The following is a 23,122-nucleotide window of genomic DNA, read 5'->3' on the forward strand; positions in this document are numbered from 1 at the left end:
CTGGATTTGGTGTTGCAATGTAAGTGGTCCCTGGATTTGGTTTCCAGATTCATTTCCAGCCATTTTGAGATGTCCCTTACCCTGACAACAGAAAGGCAACACACCCTTCGGGACTCTCGATCCTGACTGTAAAGACTACTATCTATCCTTCTAATTATAGAATCCCCTATATGACAATGTTTCCACTCTGCTCCTCCACCCCTTGGACAGCCTCCTGTTCCACGGTGCCTTGGGCAGCATTCTAGCTGTCCTTCCCAGTCTTTCTCCTGATCCTCACAGGTATTGAGTACTTTGCACCTGTTGGACAGGAGCAGTGTCTGCTGGACTTGCTTCACTACTTCTCCTACATTCCCCTTACCCGGCTGACTGACAGTCACACTCTCCCCTTCCTGCACCTGTGCTTTCTTCTGGTGTGTGACTGTACTCGAGTAAATTATCCAGTAATTCCTGCTCCTCCCTTATATGTCGGAGTGTCTCTAGCTCGGACTCCAGCTCACTGACTCGGAGCTGGAATGTCATGAGGCAGAGACATTTGCTGCAGATGTGGCAGTCTGGGACAGTCTCGTTGTTCACAAACTCCCACATACTACAATCCCCACACACTGCCTGGTCTTTATTAATGAATGAATGAATTTATTTTTTGTTAGCTGTAGTTTACTTCTTGAACTGTGATTAATTACTTCGCTATTTATCAGTTATGAGCATCTTTAAAAGCAGTTAGAATTTAATCACTTACATCGTTTCCTTTGACTTACACTTACTTGCACTAATAAATTCTTACTAAGTCAAGCCTAACACTAAACACTAAAGAGACTAAACACACAAAGGGATATTGATACTCTTACCGATATACTCATGTTAATTTGCTCTGCTGTGTGTTGATTATAACATCACTTTTTTCTGTGTCCTCTGGTGCGATTATTTATTATTGCTCCTGGTTTAAATTACTGAGCACCTCCTTCCCCCTCAGCATCCAATTCCCATTCTCACCAGATTCCCCTAACCACTCTGTTTAGCAAGCCACTCCGTTTAGTAGATTCTCGAGCTCTGTGCCACACCGCTTATCCTCCTCCTACTCCCTCCTCCAAAGTTATCTCTGACCTCAGCTATTCCACTCACTTTTCTGCCACCTTGTTATTGACCTAAAATGGCGATGGTTGTTACCCAGAACACTCCGCGCGCGAGAATAGGCCCTATCAATGCTGCAGGGCCTGGTGTGCACAGGCGCGGGCAGAGCTCGGTGCGGGGTGGGTTCCACGCGTGCACAGTGCCACCAGTTGGGTGATGGTGGTGGAAGGTGGAGAAAAGATTCCGGAGCGGGGAGGAGACGGCGGAGCGCAGGGGAGCAGTAGAACCGGCGGGGAGACTTTATAAACACCCGGGGTGGGCCTCAGGCCCCGAACAAGAGCCTCCGGGCCGGGCATTTGCCCCAAGCGGGGTGGCAGCTGCAGGGCTTTCTCCCGGTGACAAGCCCGGTGTAACGGCCGCCATCTTGAGAGGCTCAGGGGGGCAGCAGGGCACATGCGCGCCCCCCCTTGGCCAGGAACCAGGAGGAGAGAATCTTGTCAATTTCTATCCTGGACTCACAGTGATGGCTTTTGTAATCTCCTTTTACAGGCTGTGAGAAGGGCAGCATTTACACACCGCAAACTCAAACCAAACATCACATCAAGATCTGACAGAGTCACTCCATTCATCAGGACCTGAATATCATCAGTCTTTGAATGTGGAAGGAGAAATGTTTGTCTTTTCTGTCTGTGGGGAAAGATTTCAAACATCAGCGTGACTGGAAAGGCACCGAGACACACACACCCGAGTGAGAGTGTTCCAGTGCACTACTGTGGAAAGAGCTTTAACCAGTTACACAGCCTGAAAAATATCACCCCATTCACAGTGGGGAGAAACTGTACACGTGTTGTGTGTGTGGACGAGGCTTCAACTGATGTCCGACCTGGAGAGACACAAGGACACACGCAACATGGAGAAACCGTGGAAATGTGGGGACTGTGGGAAGGGATTCAATTACCCATCGGAGCTGGAAACTCATCGACGCACTCACACTGGGGAGAGGCCGTTTACCTGCAGCGTGTGTGGGAAGGGATTCACTCAGTCATCCAGCATCTATACACACACCAGAGAGTTCATACTGGAGAGCGACCGTTCACCTGCATTGAATGTGGGAAGGGATTTACTGCTTTATCAACCCTCCTGACACACCAGCGAGTTCACACTGATAAGAGACCGTTTAAATGTTGTGACTGTGAGAAGAGCTTTAATAGCACAAAGGATCTGTTGACACACCAACGAGTTCACACTGGGGAAGAGGCCGTGCACCTGCTCCATGTGTGGGAAGGGATTCACTCAGTCATCCCACCTTCTGACACATCAACTTGTTCACTCTGATAACAAACCTTTTAATTGTTCTGACTGTGAGAAGTGCTTTAAAAGTAAAAAGGATTTATTGATACACCGACGCACCCACACTGGGGAGAGGCCATTCACTTGCTCCGTGTGTGGGAAGGGATTCACTTGTTCATCCCACCTTCTGACATACCAACGTGTTCACTCTGATAAGAGACCGTTTCAATGTTCTGACTGTGAGAAGAGCTTTAAAAGCAAACAGCACCTGCTGAAACACCAACACACTCACACTGGGGAGAGGCCGTTCATCTGCTCCATGTGTGGGAAGGGATTCACCCGATCATCCCACCTGTTGAGACACCAGTGATTTCACACTGGGGAGAGGCCATTCATGTTCACTGAGTGCGGGAAGGGATTCACTGATTTATCCGACCTTCTGACACACCAGCGAGTTCACACCGGGGAGAGACCGTTCACCTGCTCTGGGTGTGGGAAGGGATTCACTCAGTCATCCCACCTCAGCGAACACCGACATGTTCACACTGATGAGAAACTTTTTGAATGTTCTGACTGTGAGAAGAGCTTTAAAAGCACAAGTCGTCTGCTGAAACACCAACGCACTCACACTGGGGAGAGGCCGTTCACGTGCTCTGTATGTGGGAAAAGATTTACTGATTCATCCTACCTGCTGACACACCAGCGAGTTCACACCGGAGAGAAACTGTTCACCTGCTCCACGTGTGGGAAGGGATTCACGGATTCCTACAACCTGCTGGTACACCAACCTATTCACACTGGGGAGTGGCCATTCACCTGCTCCATGTGTGGGAAGGGATTCACTGATTCATCCAACCTGCTGACACGCCAGCGAGTTCACACCGGGGAGAGGCCGTTCACCTGCTCTGTGTGTGGGAAGGGATTCACTCAGTCATCCTCCTTACTGAGACACCAGCGAGTTCACGACCGACTGCAGAGGTTGGAGTCTGCTGTTATTGCTGCTGTTAATCACATCCAGGACTGAACCATGTTCATTCTATCAGTTGGGGTTTGTTTCTGCTGATGTTTATAACCCTATACCTGGGCTGGAGATTAATATTCTGGATAAATGTCAAATAAATCAGCTTTGTTTCAAACACACTTTGTGTCGAGTCTGTGCTGACTCCATGGTAAGAGGAGACTAATTGATGTCCTGTTGCTGACTGCTACATTTTTGGGCCGTTTCTCCTTTCTTACTCTGGATTATTTCGGTTCTGATCTAATTGGCCTTCTACCATCCTGGGAGTCCCATGATACAATGATAATGGAGTTGTTGACTAATCACAGCGATCAATCTCTATCAATGAGTCTACAACAGACCCAGACATGAGGTGAGGAAAACCCCAGTGGTGGAAAGCTTTAGGAGCCTTCGGACCAAAGTCACCTCTTCCTCCCGAGCATTCTACACTGACCACATGTCATGTCTCAAATTACTCACACACTGTGTCCAAAAACCTTATTCTATGAATGAAATCGGTCCAATTTACATTTGAGTGAATCAACACTAACTGCTTCCACCGTCTCCCGAGGGAGCCTGTCCCATAGATTGACCACTCACTCACTGAAATATTGTTCCCACAGATTGGATTTGAATTTACCCTCTTCAAGCGCAGGCCGTGTCCTCTGGTTCTACTGTTCTGGACAGGGTGAAATAACTTGTCGTGCTCTACATTATCCAGCCCCTTTAGAATCCTAAAAACAGCAATCCTATCACTTCTCGACCTCTTTCCAGTGTGAACAGGCCCAGTTTACATAACCTGGACATGTTGGCTCGATACTCAGTTAAATTCTGACACAAACCCTTTGATGTTTCTTAAATTGCATTAACCGACACTACACAGAATCCTAGAATGATACAGCACAGAAGGAGGCCATTCGGCCCATCGTGCCTGTGCGGCTCTCCGAAAGATCCATCCAGTTACAAAAGCAAAATACGGCGGCTGCTGGAAATCTGAAATAAAGAGAGAAAATGCTGGAAATCCTCAGCAGGTCAGGCAGCGTCTGTGGGGAGAGAAACAGGGTTAACGGTTCAGGTCACCGACCTTCCGTCAGAACCTTTCATCACACATTAGAATCTAATGTGTTACTCACTCTGGTTTAAGCTTATATTGTGGTTAATAATGGCAAACTCTGTTGTTTCTCCTGATCTGATTACAGTTTCCAACCAGTCGATTCAGTGAAATGTCTTATCGGTGTTGCCATGGCGACCTGTCTGCAGTGAAACGCCTGTTTGAGTTTCTAACTCAGACTAAACTTATCTTTCCCAAAATACACATTGTATCAGACACTTTATGTCAATGAATTTTAGCCTTGTTATGTTAATATCTCTAAGACCTACAAGAAAGAAAGACTTGCATTTATATAGCACCTTTCACCACCTCAGGACGTCGCAATGTGCTTCACAGCTAATGAAGTACTTTTGAAGTGTAGTCACTGACAGTGCTGTATTCTGGAAACAAGCAGCTCAGATACACAAACCTTAAAGTGGGAGGACAAGTTGATAAAGTAGTTTAAAAAAGCACGAGGGATCCTCGGTTTTATAAATAGGGGTGTAGAGTACAAAAGGGCAGAGGTCATGTAAACCTGGACAAATCATTGGTGAGGCTGCAGTTAGAATATTGGGTCAAGTTTTGGGGCATCTTACACCAGGAAGGATGTCAAGGCCGTGGAGAGGGTGCAGAGAGATTCACTGAGATGATACCAGGGAAGAGAGCCTTTAGTTATCAGGAGAGATTAGAGCAACATAGAAACATAGACGATAGGAGCCATTCGGCCCCTCGAGCCTGCTCCGCCATTTAATGAGATCATGGCTGATCATCCTAATTCAGTACCCTGTCCCTGCTTTCTCCCCATATCCCTTGATCCCTTTAGCCTCAAGAAATATATCTAACTCCTTCTTGAATATATTTAATGAATTGTCCTCAACTGTCTTCTGTGGTAGAGAATTCCACAGGTTCACCACTCTCTGGGTGAAGAAATTCCTCCTCATCTCAGTCCTAAATGGCTTACCCCTTACCCTTAGACTGTGTCCCCTGGTTCTGGACTCCCCGGCCATCGGGAACATCCTTCCTGCATCTAGTCTGTCTAGTCCTGTTAGAATTTTATAAGTTTCAATGAGATCCCCTCTCATTCTTCTAAACTCTATAGAAACTGGGGCTCTTTTCATTCGAACAAAGGGTAATTCGAGATCTGAGGGAGGTGTTCAGAATTTGATCCGGTAAATGAGGAAAATCTATCTCCACCAGTCAGTGAGTCAGGAACTAGAGGGCCTCAAGTTCAAATCATCACCAGAAGGCTCAGACCCAGGAATGAACTATCGAGCACACCGTACAAAAATGTTCAGGACATTCACGGTCACTCCGGATCTGTGTCCGGGGAGAAACTGATGGGTTTCTCTTATCTTTGGGTTAAATGTTCTCAGAGCTGATGGATGTCAGTGCTGGGAAATGGGGTGTTCTGAACACCGAGTGTCTGCCTGAAGCACTCTCCAGTCAGGTACAGCACGGGTTAGATAGAGAGTAAAGCTCCCTCTACACTGTCCCATCAAACATTCCCAGGGCAGGGACAGCACGGGTTAGATACAGAGTAAAGCTCCCTCTACACTGTCCCATCAAACACTCCCAGGGCAGGTGCAGCACAGGTTAGATACAGAGTAAAGCTCCCTCTACACTGTCCCATCAAACATTCCCAGGGCAGGGACAGCACGGGTTAGATACAGAGTAAAGCTCCCTCTACACTGTCCCATCAAACACTCCCAGGGCAGGTGCAGCACAGGTTAGATACAGAGTAAAGCTCCCTCTACACTGTCCCATCAAACACTCCCAGGGCAGGTGCAGCACAGGTTAGATACAGAGTAAAGCTCCCTCTACACTGTCCCATCAAACACTCCCAGGGCATGTACAGCACGGGTTAGATACAGAGTAAAGCTCCCTCTACACTGTCCCATCACACACTCCCAGGACAGGTACAGCACGGGTTAGATACAGAGTAAAGCTCCCTCTACACTGTCCCATCAAACACTCCCAGGGCAGGTACAGCATGGGATAGAGAGTAAAGCTCCCTCTACACTGTCCCATCAAACACTCCCAGGGCAGCTACAGCACGGGTTAGATACAGAGTAAAGCTCCCTCTACACTGTCCCATCAAACACTCCCAGGGCAGGGACAGCACGGGTTAGATACAGAGTAAAGCTCCCTCTACACTGTCCCATCAAACACTCCCAGGGCAGGGACAGCACGGGTTAGATACAGAGTAAAGCTCCCTCTACACTGTCCCATCAAACACTCCCAGGGCAGGTACAGCACGGGTTAGATACAGAGTAAAGCTCCCTCTACAGTGTCCCATCAAACACTCCCAGGGCAGGTACAGCACGGGTTAGATACAGAGAAAAGCTTCCTCTACACTGTCCCATCAAACACTCCCAGGGCAGAAGTCATACCTGGCACAAAGGAACATGGTTGTGGTGGTTGAAGGTCAATCATCACAGCCCCAGGATATCGCTGCTGGAGTTCCTCAGAGCAGTGTCCTAGGCCCAACCATCTTCAGTTGCTTCATCAATGACCTTCCCTCCAAAATAAGGTCAAAAATGGGGATGTTCGCTGATGACTGCACAGTGTTCAGTGCCATTCACAACTCCTCAGATAATGAAGCAGTCCATGCTCGCATGCAACAAGACCTGGACAACATTCAGGCTCGGGCTGATAAGTGGCAGGTAACATTCATGCCACACAAGTGCCAGGCAATGACTATCTCCAACAAGCGAGAATCTAACCACCTCCCCTTGACATTCAACGGCATTACCATCGCCGAATCCTCCACCATCAACATCAATCACCATTGACCAGAAACTTAACTGGACCAGCCACATAAATACTGTGGCAACAAGAGCAAGTCAGAGGCTGGGGATTCTGCAGCGAGTGTCTCACCTCCTGATTCCCCAAAGCCTTTCCACCATCTACAAGGCACAAGTAAGGAGTGTGATGGAATACTCTCCACTTGCCTGGATGAGTGCAGCTCCAACAACACTCAAGAAGCTCGACACCATCCAGGGTGAAGGAGCTCGCTTGATTGGTACCCAATCCACTGCCTTAAACATTCACTCCCTCCACCACCGGCGTACTGTGGCTGCAGTGTGTACCATCTACAAGATGCACTGCAGCAACTCACCTAGGCTTCTGCGGCAGCACCTCCCAAACCCGCGACCTCTTCCACTTAGGACAAGGGCAACAGGCGCATGGGAACACTCCAAGTTCCCCTCCAAGTCACACACCATTCCGATTGAGAAATATATCACTGTTCCTTCATCGTCGCTGGGTCAAAATCCTGGAACACCCTCCCCTAACAGCTCTCTGGGAGCACCTTCACCACACGGACTGCAGTGGTTGAAGTAGGCGACTCACCCCCACCTCAAGGGCAATTAGGGTTGGGCAATAAATGCTGACCTTGGCAGCGACACCCACATCCCATGAACAAATTTAAGAAAAAGTACAGCATGGGTCTGACAGAGTAAAGCTCCCTCTACAATGTCCCATCATACACTCCCAGGGCAGGTACAGCACGGGTTAGATACAGAGTAAAGCTCCCTCTACACTGTCCCATCAAACACTCCCAGGGCAGGTACAGCATGGGTTAGATACAGAGTAAAGCTCCCTCTACAATGTCCCATCATACACTCCCAGGGCAGGTACAGCATGGGTTAGATACAGAGTAAAGCTCCCTCTACACTGTCCCATCAAACACTCCCAGGGCAGGTACAGCACGGGTTAGATACAGAGTAAAGCTCGCTCTACACTGTCCCATCAAACACTCCCAGAGCAGGTACAGCACGGGTTAGATACAGAGTAAAGCTCCCTCTACAATGTCCCATCATACACTCCCAGGGCAGGTACAGCATGGGTTAGATACAGAGTAAAGCTCGCTCTACACCGTCGCATCAAACACTCCCAGGGCAGGTACAGCACGGGTTAGATACAGAGTAAAGCTCGCTCTACACCGTCGCATCAAACACTCCCAGGGCAGGTACAGCACGGGTTAGATACAGAGTAAAGCTCGCTCTACACCGTCGCATCAAACACTCCCAGGGCAGGTACAGCACGGGTTAGATACAGAGTAAAGCTCCCTCTACACTGTCCCATCAAACACTCCCAGGGCAGGTACAGCATGGGTTAGATACAGAGTAAAGCTCCCTCTGCACTGTCCCATCAAACACTCCCAGGGCAGGTACAGCATGGGTTAGATACAGAGTAAAGCTCGCTCTACACTGTCCCATCAAACACTCCCAGGGCAGGTACAGCATGGGTTAGATACAGAGTAAAGCTCCCTCTGCACTGTCCCATCAAACACTCCCAGGGCAGGTACAGCACGGGTTAGATACAGAGTAAAGCTCCCTCTACACTGTCCCATCAAACACTCCCAGGGCAGGTACAGCATGGGTTAGATACAGAGTAAAGCTCCCTCTGCACTGTCCCATCAAACACTCCCAGGGCAGGTACAGCACGGGTTAGATACAGAGTAAAGCTCGCTCTACACCGTCGCATCAAACACTCCCAGGGCAGGTACAGCACGGGTTAGATACAGAGTAAAGCTCCCTCTACACTGTCCCATCAAACACTCCCAGGGCAGGTACAGCATGGGTTAGATACAGAGTAAAGCTCCCTCTGCACTGTCCCATCAAACACTCCCAGGGCAGGTACAGCATGGGTTAGATACAGAGTAAAGCTCCCTCTACACTGTCCCATCAAACACTCCCAGGGCAGGTACAGCATGGGTTAGATACAGAGTAAAGCTCCCTCTACACCGTCGCATCAAACACTCCCAGGGCAGGTACAGCATGGGTTAGATACAGAGTAAAGCTCGCTCTACACCGTCGCATCAAACACTCCCAGGGCAGGTACAGCACGGGTTAGATACAGAGTAAAGCTCGCTCTACACCGTCGCATCAAACACTCCCAGGGCAGGTACAGCACGGGTTAGATACAGAGTAAAGCTCGCTCTACACCGTCGCATCAAACACTCCCAGGGCAGGTACAGCACGGGTTAGATACAGAGTAAAGCTCCCTCTACACTGTCCCATCAAACACTCCCAGGGCAGGTACAGCATGGGTTAGATACAGAGTAAAGCTCCCTCTGCACTGTCCCATCAAACACTCCCAGGGCAGGTACAGCATGGGTTAGATACAGAGTAAAGCTCGCTCTACACTGTCCCATCAAACACTCCCAGGGCAGGTACAGCATGGGTTAGATACAGAGTAAAGCTCCCTCTGCACTGTCCCATCAAACACTCCCAGGGCAGGTACAGCACGGGTTAGATACAGAGTAAAGCTCCCTCTACACTGTCCCATCAAACACTCCCAGGGCAGGTACAGCATGGGTTAGATACAGAGTAAAGCTCCCTCTGCACTGTCCCATCAAACACTCCCAGGGCAGGTACAGCACGGGTTAGATACAGAGTAAAGCTCGCTCTACACCGTCGCATCAAACACTCCCAGGGCAGGTACAGCACGGGTTAGATACAGAGTAAAGCTCCCTCTACACTGTCCCATCAAACACTCCCAGGGCAGGTACAGCATGGGTTAGATACAGAGTAAAGCTCCCTCTGCACTGTCCCATCAAACACTCCCAGGGCAGGTACAGCATGGGTTAGATACAGAGTAAAGCTCCCTCTACACTGTCCCATCAAACACTCCCAGGGCAGGTACAGCATGGGTTAGATACAGAGTAAAGCTCCCTCTACACCGTCGCATCAAACACTCCCAGGGCAGGTACAGCATGGGTTAGATACAGAGTAAAGCTCGCTCTACACCGTCGCATCAAACACTCCCAGGGCAGGTACAGCACTCTCACCTCTGAGTCAGAAGGTTGTGGGTTCAAGTCCAGCTCCAGAGTCTTGAGCACAGAATCGAGGCTGACGCTCCAATGCAGTGCTGAGGGAGTGCGGCACTGTCGGAGGTGCCGTCTTTCGCATCAGTTGTTGAACAGAGGCCCCATCAGCCCTCAACCAACATCACTAAAACAGATTGTCTGGCCATTATCACATTGCTGTTCACGGCAGCTTGCTGTGCACAAATTGGCTGCTGCATTTCTTACAACAGTGAATGTTCAAATGTACTTTGATGTTGTTGTACTTCATTGGCTGTAAAGCACTTTGGGCCACCCGGAGGTCGAGTGAGGTGCTACATAAATACAAGTCTTTATATAACAAAGGAGAAATGACCCAAAAAAGGAACAGTCGGTAACAGGACAACAATTAGTCTCCTCTTATTATGGGAGGAATCAAGGACACGACACACTGTGTTCGGAACAAAGCTGATTTATTTGTCAAATATTAAACTCCAGCCCAATTACAGAGGAAACTCCAGCCCAGTTACAGAGGAAACAAAGCCCAATTGTCAGAATGAACATGGTTCAGTCCTGGATGTGATTAACAGCAGCAATAACAGCAGAATCCAACCCCTGCAGTCAGTCGTGAACTCGCTGGTGTGTCAGCAGGTTGCCTGAACGAACAAATGCCTTCCCACACACGGAGCAGGTGAACGGCTTCTCCCCAGTGTGAATGCGTTGGTGTTTCATCAGATCATTTCTGCTTTTAAAGCTCTTCTCACAGTCAGAGCATTTAAACGGTCTCCTGTTGGTGTGAACAAGTTGGTGTGTAGTGAGGTGGGATGACAGAGTGAATCCCTTCCCACACACTGAGCAGGTGAACGGCCTTTCCCCAGTGTGAATGCGTTGGTGAGCCACAAGGTGGGGTGAATTTGTGAATCCCTTCCCACAGACAGGGCAGGTGAACGGCCTCTCTCCAGTGTGAAAACGCTGGTGTCTCAGATGGTGAGATGATTTAATGAATCCTTTCCCACACACGGAGCAAGTGAACGGTCTCTCTCCAGTGTGAACTCGCTTGTGATCAGTGAGGTGGGAAGAACAAGTGAATCCCTTCCCACACACTGAGCAGGTGAACGGTCTCTCTCCAGTGTGAACTCGCTGGTGTTCAGTGAGGTTGGATGAATGAGTGAATCCCTTCCCACACACGGAGCAGGTGAACGGTCTCTCCCCAGTGTGAACTCGCTGGTGTGACTGGAGGCCGGATGGTGAAGTGAACCCCTTCCCACACACGGAGCAGGTGAACGATCTCTCCCCAGTGTGAACTCGCTGGTGTGACTGGAGGCCGGATGGTGAAGTGAACCCCTTCCCACACACAGAGCAGGTGAACGGTCTCTCCCCAGTGTGACTGCGTCGATGGGTTTCCAGCTGGTATGGGTAATTGAATCTCTTCCCACAGTCTCCACACTTCCACGGTTTCGCCATGGTGCGGGTGTCCTTGTGTCTCTCCAGGTTGGACGATCAGTTGAAGCCTCGTCCACACACACAGAACACGTGTACGGTTTCTCCCTGCTGTGAATGGTGCAATTTTTTTCAGGCTGTGTAACTGGTTAAAGCTCTTTCCAGTCAGTGCACTGGAACACTCTCACTCGGGTGTGTGTGTCTCGGTGTTTTTCCAGTCACACTGATGTTTGAAATTTTTTCCCACAGACAGAACAGACAAACATTTCTCCTTCCACATTCAAAGGTCGATGATATTCAGGTCCTGATGAATGGAGTGACTCTGTCAGATCTTGACGTGATGTTTGGTTTGAGTTTCCCGTCTGTAAATCCTCCCCTTCCAATACCCTGTAAAAGGAGTTTACAAAAGTCATCACTGTAAGTACAGGATAGAAATTCAGAACAGACAATTCTAGTTTCTATGGAGCATTCTTTCATAAAAACATAAGAAATAGGAGCAGGAGTGGGCCATTTGGCTCTTCGAGCCTGCTCCACCATTCAATGAGATCATGGCTGATCTTCTACCTCATCTCTACTTTCCTGCACTATCCCCATATCTCTTGATTCCCTTAATATTCAACAATCTATCGATCTATGTCTTGAATATATACACAGTGACTGAGCCTCCACAGCCCTCTGGGGTAGAGAATTCCAAAGATTCACCACCCTCTGAAGAAATTTCTCCTCATCTCAGTCCTAAATGGCCGACCCCTTATTCTGAGACTGTGGCCCCTGGTTCTGGACTCCCCAGCCAGGGAAACATCCTCCCTGCATCTACCCTGTGGAGCCCTGTCAGAATTTTGTATGTTTCAATGAGATCACTTCACATTCTTCTAAACTCTAGAGAATATAGGCCTAGTCTACTCAATCTCTCCTCATAGGACAATCCCTGGTGAACCTTCGTTGCACTCCCTCTATGGCAAGTATATCCTTCCTTAGGTAAGGAGACCAAAGCTGTGCACAATACTCCAGGTGTGGTCTCACCAGGGCCCCAGTAAGACGTCTTTACTCTTATACTCAAATCCTCTTGTAACAAAGGCCAATATATCATTTGCCTTCCTAATTGCTTGCTGTACCTGCATGTTATCGTTCAGTGACTCGTGGACAAGGACACCCAGGTCCCTCTGAACACCAACATTTCCCAATCTCTCACCATTTAAAAAATACTCTGCTTTTCTATTCTCCGACCAAAGTGGATAATTTCACATTTCTCCACATTATACTCCATTTGCCATGTTCTTGCCCACTCACTTAGCCTGTCTATATCCCCTTGAAGCCTCCTTGCATCCTCCTCACAACTTACATTCCCACCCAGTTTTGTATCATCAGCAAACTTGGAGATATTACATTTAGTCCCCTCATCCAAATCATTGATGTAGATTGTGAATAGTTGAGGCCAAGCACTGATCCTTGCAGTATCCCATTAGCTACAGCCTGCCAACCCGAAAATGACCTGCTTATTCCTTCGCTGTTTTCTGTCCGTTAACCAATCCTCAATCCACACTAGTATATTACCCCCAATCCCATGAGCCCTAATTTTGTTTAACAACCTCGTGTAGGACTTTATCAAAGACCTTCTGAAAATCCAAATACACCACATCCACTGGTTCCCCCTTATCTATTCTGTTAGTTACAACCTCAAAAAATTCTAACAGATTTGTCAAACACAATTTCCCTTTCATAAATCCATGTTGACTCTGCCCAATCCTGTCATTATTTTCTAAGTGTCCTGTTACCATGTTCTTAATAATAGATCCTAGCATTTTCCCTACTACTGATGTCAGGCTAGCTGGTCTGTAGTTCCCCAGTTTCTCTCTCCCTCCTTTCTTAAATAGTGGGGTTACATTTGCTACCTTCCAATCTGCGGGAACCGTTCTAGAATCTATGGAATTGTAGAAAATGACAACCAATGCATCCACTATCTCTATAGCCACCTCTTTCAAAACCCTAGGATGTAGGCCATCAGGTCCAGGGGATTTATCGGCTTTCAGTCCCATTAATTTCTCCAGTACTACTTTTTTATTAATACTAATAATTTCTCTCAGTTCCTCATTCTCGTTAGACCCTTGGAACTTCATTATTTCCGGGAAGTTTTTTGTGTCTTCTTCTGTGAAGACAGACGCGAAGTATTTGTTTAATTTCTCTGCCATTTCCTTATTCCCCATTATAATTTCTCCTGTCTCAGCCTGTAAGGGACCCACATTTTTACTAGTCTTTTCCTTTTTACATACCTATAGAAGCTTTTACAGTCTGTTTTTATGTCTCTCGCTAGTTTACTCTCGTATTCTATTTTCCCTTTCTTTATCAATTTCTGGTCCTCCTTTGCTGAATTCTAGAATCCTCAGGCTTACAACTCTTTTTGGCAACATTATACGCCTCTTCCTTTGATCTAATACTATCTTTAACTGCTATTTGTTAGCCACGGTTGGACCACTTTCCTGTGGGGTTTTTGTGCCTTAAAGGAATGCATATTTGTTGTAACTTATGTATTAATTCCCTAACGCTAGCCATTGCTCGTCCACGGTCATACCTTTTAATGTAGTTTCCCAACCTACGTTAGCCAACTCGCGCCTCATGAGGAAAAAGAGGGGTAGAGCTATAGTAATAGGGGATTCAATTGTAAGGGGAATAGATAGGTGTTTCTGCGGCCGCAAACGAAACTCCAGGATGGTGTGTTGCCTCCCTGGTGCAAGGGTCAAGGATGTCTCCGAGCGACTCCAGAACATCTTGGAAGGGGAGGGTGAACAGCCAGTTGTCGTGGTGCATATAGGCACCAACGATATAGGTAAAAAGCGGGATGAGGTCCTAAAAGCAGAGTATAGGGAGTTAGGAGATAAATTAAAAAACAGGAGCTCAAAGGTAGTAATCTCAGGATTGCTACCAGTGCCATGTGCTAGTCAGAGTAGAAATAGAAGGATACTTCAGATGAATACGTGGCTAGAGGAATGGTGCCAGGGGGAGGGATTCAAGTTCCTGGGACATTGGAACCGGTTCTGGAGGAGGTGGGACCAGTTCAAACCAGATGGTTTGCACCTGGGCAGGGCTGGAACCAATGTCCTAGGGGGAGTGTTTGCTAGTGCTGTGGGGGAGGGTTTAAACTAAAATGGCAGGGGGTTGGGAACCTGAGCAGGGAGACAGAGGAAAGGGAAACAAGGATAAAAGCAAAAGATAGGAAGGAGAAAAACAAAAGTGGCAGTCAGAGAAATCAACGGTTTAAATCAAGCATGGCCACAGTAAATAATAATTCTAATAGGTCTAAGAGCGTTAAAAAAACAAGCCTGAAGGTTTTGTGTCTTAATGCGAGGAGCATTTGTAATAAGGTGGATGAATTGGCTGCGCAAATAGAAGTAAACAAATACATTTGGTTGGGATTACGGAAACGTGGCTCAAGGAAGGCCAGGACTGGGAACTCAACATCCAGGGGTATTCGATATTCAGGAAAGATAGGCAAAAAGGAAAGGGAGGTGGGGTAGCATTACTGGTTAAAGAAGGGATTAACACAATTGTAATGAAGGATATTAGCTCTGATGAGGTGGAATCTGTATGGGTAGAACTGAGAAATACTAAGGGGAAAAAAACGTTAGTGGGAGTGGTTTATAGACCTCCAAACAGTAAAGCGGAGGTTGGGGATGGCATTAAAAGAGAAATTAAAAAAGCGTGCAATAAGGGTACAGCAGTCATCATGGGTGACTTTAATCTACATATAGATTGGGCCAACCAAATGAGTAACAATACTGTGGAGGAGGAATTCCTGGAGTGCTTACGGGATGGTTTCCTGGACCAATATGTCGAGGAACCAACCAGAGATCAGGCCATCTTAGACTGGGTATTATGTAACGAGAAAGGATTAATTAGCAATCTTGTTGTAAGAGGCACCTTGGGTCGGAGCGATCATAATATGATCGAATTCTTCATTAAGATGGAGAATGAAGTAGTTGACTCGGAGACTAGGGTCCTCAATTTAAATAAAGGAAACTATGATGGTCGGAGGAGCGAGTTGGGTAGGATTGATTGGGGAATGGCACTCAAAGGGTTGACGGTGGATAGGCAATGGCAAACATTCAAAGACCGAATGGATGAACTACAGAATTTGTTCATCCCAGTTTGGCATAAAAATAAAACAAAAAAGGTGACCCAACCGTGGCTAACAAGGGAAATTAGGGATAGCATAAGGTCCGAGAGGGCATATAAATTGGCCAGAAAAAGCAATAATCCTGAGGATTGGGAGCAGTTTAGGATTCAACAAAGGAGGACAAAGGGATTAATTAAGAAAGGGAAAATAGAATATGACAGTAAGCTTGCAGGGAATATAAAAACTGACTGTAAAAGCTTTTATAGATATGTGAAGAGAAAAAGATTGGTTAAGTCAAGCGTAGGTCCCTTGCAGTCAGAATCGGGGGAATTTATAATGGGGAACAAAGAAATGGCAGACCAACTAAATACATATTTTGGTTCTGTCTTCACAAAGGAGGACACAAATAACCTCCCAGAGATGCTGGGGAACATAGGGTCTGATGAAAGGGTGGAACTGAAAGAAATCAGTATTTGTAGGGAAATGGTGTTAGGAAAATTGATGGGACTGAAGGCCGATAAATCCCCAGGGCCTGATAATCTACATCCTAGGGTACTTAAGGAAGTGGCCCTAGAAATAGTAGATGCATTGCTGGTCATCTTCCAGAACTCGATAGACTCTGGAACGGTACCCATGGATTGGAGGGTAGCTAATGTTACCCCACTGTTCAAAAAAGGTGGTAGAGAAAAGGCGGGGAATTATACACCGGTAAGCTTGACATCGGTAGTGGGGAAAATGCTAGAGTCCATTATAAAAGATGTAATAGCAGAGCACTTGGAAAGCAGTGACTGGATCGGACAAAGTCAACATGGATTTACAAAAGGTAAATCATGCTTGACTAATCTACTAGAATTTTTTGAGGATGTAACTGGTAAAATAGATAAGGGAGAACCAGTGGATGTGGTGTATTTGGACTTTCAGAAGGCTTTCGATAAGGTCCCGCATAAGAGATTAGCGTGTAAATTTAAGGCACATGGGATTGGGGACAAGGTATTGACTTGGATAGAGAACTGGTTGGCAGACAGAAAGCAAAGAGTTGGAATAAACGGGTCATTTTCCGAGTGGCAGGCAGTGACTAGTGGCGTTTTGCAAGGATCGGTCCTAGGACCCCAGCTGTTCACAATATATATTAATGATCTGGACGAGGGAATTGGATGTAATATCTCCAAATTTGCAGACGACACAAAGCTGGGGGTGAGGGTATGCTGTGAGGAGGATGTCGTGAAACTCCAGCACGATTTGGACAGGTTGGATGATTGGGCAGAAACATGGCAAATGCACTATAATGTGGATAAATGTGAGGTTATCCACTTTGGTGGCAAAAACAGGAAGGCAGATTATTATTTGAATGGAAATAGATTGGGAGAAGGGGAAGTGCAAAGAGACCTGGGTGTTCTTGTACACCAGTCACTGAAGGTAAGCAGGCGGTTAAGAAGGCAAATGGTATGTTGGCCTTCGTAGCAAGAGGGTTTGAGTACAAGAACAAGGATGTCTTGCTGCAGTTGTACAGGGCCTTGGTGAGACCACACCTTGAGTATCGTGTGCAGTTTTGGTTGCCTTACCTGAGGAAGGACGTTCTTGCCATAGAAGGAGTGCAGCGAAGATTCACCAGGCTGATACCTGGGATGGCAGGAATGACGTATGAGGAGAGATTGTGTCGATTGGGCTTACACTCACTGGAGTTTAGAAGATTGAGAGGGGATCTCATCGAAACCTATAAAATTCTGTCAGGCCTGGACAGACTAGATGCAGGAAAGATGTTTCTGATGGCTGGGGAGTCCAGAACCAGGGGTCATAGTCTAAGGATAACGGGTAAGCCATTTAGGACTGAAATGAGGAGGAATTTCTTCACCCAGAGAGTGGTGAACCTGTGGAATTCTCTGCCACAGAGGGCAGTGGAGGCCAGTTCATTAAGTATATTCAAGAAAGAGTTGGATATATTTCTTAAGGCTAAAGGGATCAAGGGATATGGGGAGAAGGCAGGGACTGGGTACTGAATTTGGATGATCAGCCATGATCTCATTGAATGACGGAGCAGGCTCGAAGGGCCGAATGGCCTACTCCTGCTCCTAACTTCTATGTATCTATGTATACTGACGTAGTTTGCTTTGTTTAGATTTAAGACCCTAGTTTCGGATTTAACGAAGTCACTTTCAAACTCAATATAAAATTCTATCATATTATGGTCACTCTTCCCTAAAGGCCCCTTTACTACAAGGTTATTAATTAACCCTTTCTCATTGCACAATACTAGATCTAAAATAGCCTGTTCCCTCGTTGGTTCCGCAACATACTGATCTAGAAAACTATCTTGCATACATTCCATGAATTCGTTCTCCACACTATTACTGCAAATTTGGTTTGCCCAGTCTATATATGTAGATTAAAGTCCCCCATGATTGCTGTATTACCGTTGTTAAATGTGCCTCTAATTTCCTGATTTATATTTCGAAGCTCAGATCCTTTCTCTCTCCTGTCTTTATCCCATCCTTTATTGTCAGGGTTACCCCTCCTCCTTTTCCATTTTGCCTATCCCTTCTAAAGTTATGTCTCTTGGAATATTTAGTTCCCAACCTTGACGACTTTGCAATCACATCTCCGTTATGGCTATTAGATCAATCCTGTTAATTTCTAGCTGCATTATTAATTCATCTATTTTGTTGGGAATGCTTCGCTCAGATATAGTGCCTTTAGCTTATTTCTATTTTTCCCTGATGTCACCGTAATCACTGATGCTGTATTACCTCTGTTACTCTCTCTGACCCACTTTGCCTATTTTTACCCAAAACTCTGCTCTAGAGCCATTACATTTCTCTCGTTGCTTTTAAATTTACTCTTTCCTGAATCCTCCCACCATCCCCCTTCATTAATTTAAAGCCCTGGCTACTGTCCTAGTTATTCAGTTCACCAGGACACTGGTCCCAGCCCATGGAGCCCGTCCCAACAGAACAGCTCCCTCTTTCCCCAGTACTGGTGCCAGTGCCCCATAAACCAAAACCCCGTCCTCCCACACCACTCTTTGAGCTACGCATTTAACCTCTAATCTGTTTGTCCCTATGCCAATTTGCACGTGGCTCAGGTAACAATCCAGAGATTATTACCTTTGAGTTTCTACTTTTTAATTTGGATCCTAGCTCCTCAAACTCCCTCAGAACCTCATTCCTAGTTCTACCCATGTCGTTGGTTTCTATGTGGACCACGACAACTGGATTCTCCCCCTCCTTCTCTAGCCGCGAGGAGATGTCATTAACCCTGGCACCAGGCAGGCAAAGGCTGAGGCTCCTCCAGTACTGCACCTGGAGTCCCCTTACTTGCCTGAGTTGCGGTCACACCCTCCTAGCATAGAAACATAGAAGATAGGAGCAGGAGTAGGCCATTTGGCCCCTCGAGCCTGCTCCACCATTCAATGAGATCATGGCTGATCATCCAAACTCAGTACCCTGTCCCTGCCTTCTCCCCATATCCCTTGATCCCTTTAGCCTTAAGAAATATATCTAACTCCTTCTTGAATATATTTAATGAATTGGCCTCAACTGCCTTCTGTGGTAGAGAATTCCACAGGTTCACCACTCTCTGGGTGAAGAAATTCCTCCTCATCTCTGTCCTAAATGGCTTACCCCTTATCTTTAGACTGTGACCCGTGGTTCTGGACTCCCCTGCCATTGGGAACATCCTTCCTGCATCTAGTCTGTCTAGTCCTGTTAGAATTTTATAAGTTTCAATGAGATCCCCTCTCATTCTTCTAAACTCCAGCGAATATAAGCCCAATCGACCCAATCTCTCCTCATGCGTCATTTCTGCCATCCCAGGTATCAGTCTGGTGAATCTTCGCTGCACTCCCTCCATAGCAAGAACATCCTTCCTCAGATAAGGCGACCAAATCTGCACACAATACTCAAGGTGTGATCTCACCAAGGCCCTGTACAACTGCAGCAAGACATCCTTGTTCCTGTACTCAAACCCTCTCGCTACAAAGGCCAACATACCATTTGCCTTATTAACTGCCTGCTGCACCTGCATGCTTACCTTCAGCGACTGTTGCACAAGGACACCCAGGTCTCGTTGCACTTCCCCTTCTCCCAATCTATTGCCGTGAATTTATTTACGTGAAGTGACGCAATTGCGAGAGACTGATAATGTTTTGCTTCACCTTCGTAAAGCCTGCAGAGGAGTTAACCCTTTCCACTGACAGCTGTTTAATTTCACCAAGCAACAACTTTAGTATGAAATTTAAAGATATTGGACATTATTAAATTTAAGTTTCTTAATTTTAAGTTAATATTTCCCCAGTGACAGAAGGAAAATTATGATTTGATAAATTAACCCCTTGGGCTCTAAGCAGAGTCACAATGGATTATCATCTTTCTTTTGTTATATGGAAGTTATCTTGTAAACTAATTGCAGCACTGTCTCAAATGGCCAGAAGGCTGCTTGGGAGGCTGTCCTGTTACCCAAAGATAAATCTATACAGATAGTTAGAGACATGAGCCAGAACCCCGCATCTATGATGGCAATGGAAGGCGAGGAACACTGTTGCACCAGTGAAGAGGAATCAGAGTATGTAGACAGGATCAGGGAATTACCTTTGACAGAGGCAGACCTAGAGCTATATGTGGACGGGTCCCGTAAATATGTTAACGGAACACCACGAACAGGTTTTGGTGGCGGTGACGGGAGACGGCACCGTCCAGAGGGAAGGAAGGTTACCAGGGGATAGTTCAGCACAAGTTGCTGAGCTAACAGCATTGACAGAGGCATTAAAATTGGCAGCAGGAAAACAGGTGAATATCTATACCGAGAGCTGCTATGCTTTTGGCATAGTACATGATTATATGGCAGCCTGGAGTAGAAGGGGGTACATTGCCTCGGGGGGCAAACCCATACAGCATGAGGACTTAGTAAAGAGATTGGTAGCCGCCTCAGGGTTATCCACTGAAACAGTGGTAATAAAGGTAAAAGCCCATCAGCGAGGGAATTCCCCCACAGAAAAGGGAAATAGAGCCGCGGATCGTGCAGCCAGAAAGGTGGTAGAGCAACAGATTGCAGCGGTAAACAAGATCGAAACAGAACCAGAAACGCAGATAGACACAGCCGCTATAACTGCATTACCAGAGGATATAGACATATCCAAATTACATAAGGAAGTCTCCCAGGAGGAGAAGCAGCTATGGGAACGAAGGGGTGCAAGAGAAAGGGCGGGGGGAATATGGAGGCAAGAGCAGCAAATATGTACACCAAGCTGTATACAACAAGAATTAATGGGATTGTACCATGGTAGACAACACACAGGTATATCCAATATGTCGAACAACCTCCAGCGATGCTGGTGGTGGCCCGGAATGAAACAAGCTGTGGACAGATTCTGCAGACACTGCCCCATATGTGCGCAGTATAACATAGGGAAACCTGTCAAGGTAAAGTGGGGACATCAGTCGAGACCAAGAGGCCCATGGGAGAAGTTGCAGATAGACTTTACTGGACCTCTACCGAAATCAAAGGGAAGAATGTACTGTTTGGTAATAATAGATCAATTTACTAGTTGGGTTGAAGCATTCGCCACTAGAGATTGTACGGCAACAACAGTAACACGAATAATGGCAGAGGAGGTCGTACCACGATGGGGGGTCCCGCTGCAGATTGATTCAGACCAGGGAACACACTTTACAGGGAAGGTTATAAAGGAAACATGCACATTATTAGGTATCAGACAAAGGTTCCACATACCATACCGCCCTCAGAGTTCAGGGATGGTGGAAAGGATGAACCGGACTTTGAAATTATCCTGAGCTAAAGCAATAGAAGACACAGGGAAGGGATGGGCAGAGTTACTCCCGAGTATACTGATGAGACTTAGAGCGACTCTGAATAGAACTACGGGGCCGACACCTTTCGAACTAATGACCGGACGAGCAATGACACTGCCGGAAGGAGTCACTACCGGGGGTGAGGATGTCGGGCCCCTGAAGGATCGAATTAGGAGATTTATTAAACAATTGTGTACGCAATTACACGCTCTCAGACATGAGGCCAAAGACCAACAGATTATACGGGATCTAGAACAGGATACACGGGACGACCAGAAGGAGGTCCCAGCAATAGGTAGCAAGGTGATGGCAAAAATAATACCAGCCAAACCAGGGCTAGCACCCAGATGGTCAGGACCCTACGAAGTATTAATGAACAGAGACACATGCGCTTTTATAGATGAGTCCCGGAATGGGTAAAGGAAGGTGGAAGCACTGGACTCAGTTAAAAATATATAACAAAGACAATGAGTAAGCCAGAGATGGTGCCTTTTGAGGAGAGTGAGGAGTATGCTCGAAGGTATAAAGAATGGGAAGGGGAGTTACTACATATATCAGTGATAGGGCTGTGCATGATGATAATGTTATATGCCATAGTTTGCATCTTCAGGTATGTCTGGAGACAGAGCCACAGAACAAGAAATGAACCAGATGTACAGCATTTTGAACTGATAGAATTATTCTACTCTTTTCCGTTCTAACTGGCTGGTAACGACTAGCCCCCTTTTTGTAATTACAGGAACATTGGACGTCCAGAATGAGGTGGAACATCCTCGCCTTGATCCTAGGGATGAACATAAGTATTGCTGTTGTCGAGGGGGATTAGTAATAAGGAAAACACAGGATGAGGTGTATTTTAGTGTAACACATAGAGTTATTAAGCTTGCTATTAATATATGAGTACTTTTGAGATGCCCGCGATGTGTAACAATCACACAAAACAAATATGGAACTCCCTGTGGGTAAAACAATTAGAGGGTCCACAGGGAAAATCTATCTTACAAAGATGTAAGAAACGGGGAGTATTGGAAATGGCCGGAGCAGGGTCTGCGGCCGGGTTAGCAACAGTTAATAGCCTGGACATAGAAGGGTAAACGAAGGAGTAGAAGAACTACAAGCAAAAATAGAGAAGCTACTAAAACAAGCCACTGGAAATAGCCAGCAATTGACACTGGCAGGGAAACCAAACAATAATGCAATTGTTGGGGGTGGAAGAGATAGTAGCCCCCCATGCAGAAACAGTCAATACAATTATTGATCGACTTAACAATGCTTCTCGCCAAACCCATAAGGAATTAGTATGTGCCATGTATGGCTCATGGCTATTGTCGAATGCTCAGCATAACATGAAGCAAATAAATAATGGACAGATCCCAGATTGGATTACTACTGAGGATCTGGAACCTTGGACTGTCTGACCCCATGGACTAAGGAGATTGGCTTTGTACTGGCCATCCCACAACTCCCAGGAGAGGGACAGCCCCTATACAATGTGATTAATATAGGAGAGGTACAAAGGGAGAGTTGGGTTAAA

General features: G+C 46.6%; 1 protein-coding gene and 1 pseudogene across 1 annotated transcript in view; one reads left to right on the forward strand and one right to left on the reverse strand.

The window, feature by feature from the left end:
* Positions 1 to 2,276: 2,276 nt before the first annotated feature.
* LOC147118800 (uncharacterized) overlaps positions 2,277 to 23,122 on the forward strand; it is a 37,474-nt pseudogene continuing 16,628 nt past the window's right edge.
* The window catches only part of LOC147118801 (uncharacterized), a 35,871-nt gene continuing 23,438 nt past the window's right edge, over positions 10,690 to 23,122 (reverse strand). The window contains exon 4 of the mRNA XM_085984617.1: positions 10,690 to 11,640. Coding sequence (XP_085840743.1) covers positions 10,855 to 11,640 — 786 coding nt within the window. The 3' untranslated portion in view covers positions 10,690 to 10,854. The remainder of the gene's footprint in view (positions 11,641 to 23,122) is intronic.

Source organism: Somniosus microcephalus, chromosome 4, assembly GCF_052327205.1.
Source record: "Somniosus microcephalus isolate GS21.2 chromosome 4, FLI_Smic_1.0, whole genome shotgun sequence".
NCBI classification, from domain to species: Eukaryota; Metazoa; Chordata; class Chondrichthyes; order Squaliformes; family Somniosidae; genus Somniosus; species Somniosus microcephalus.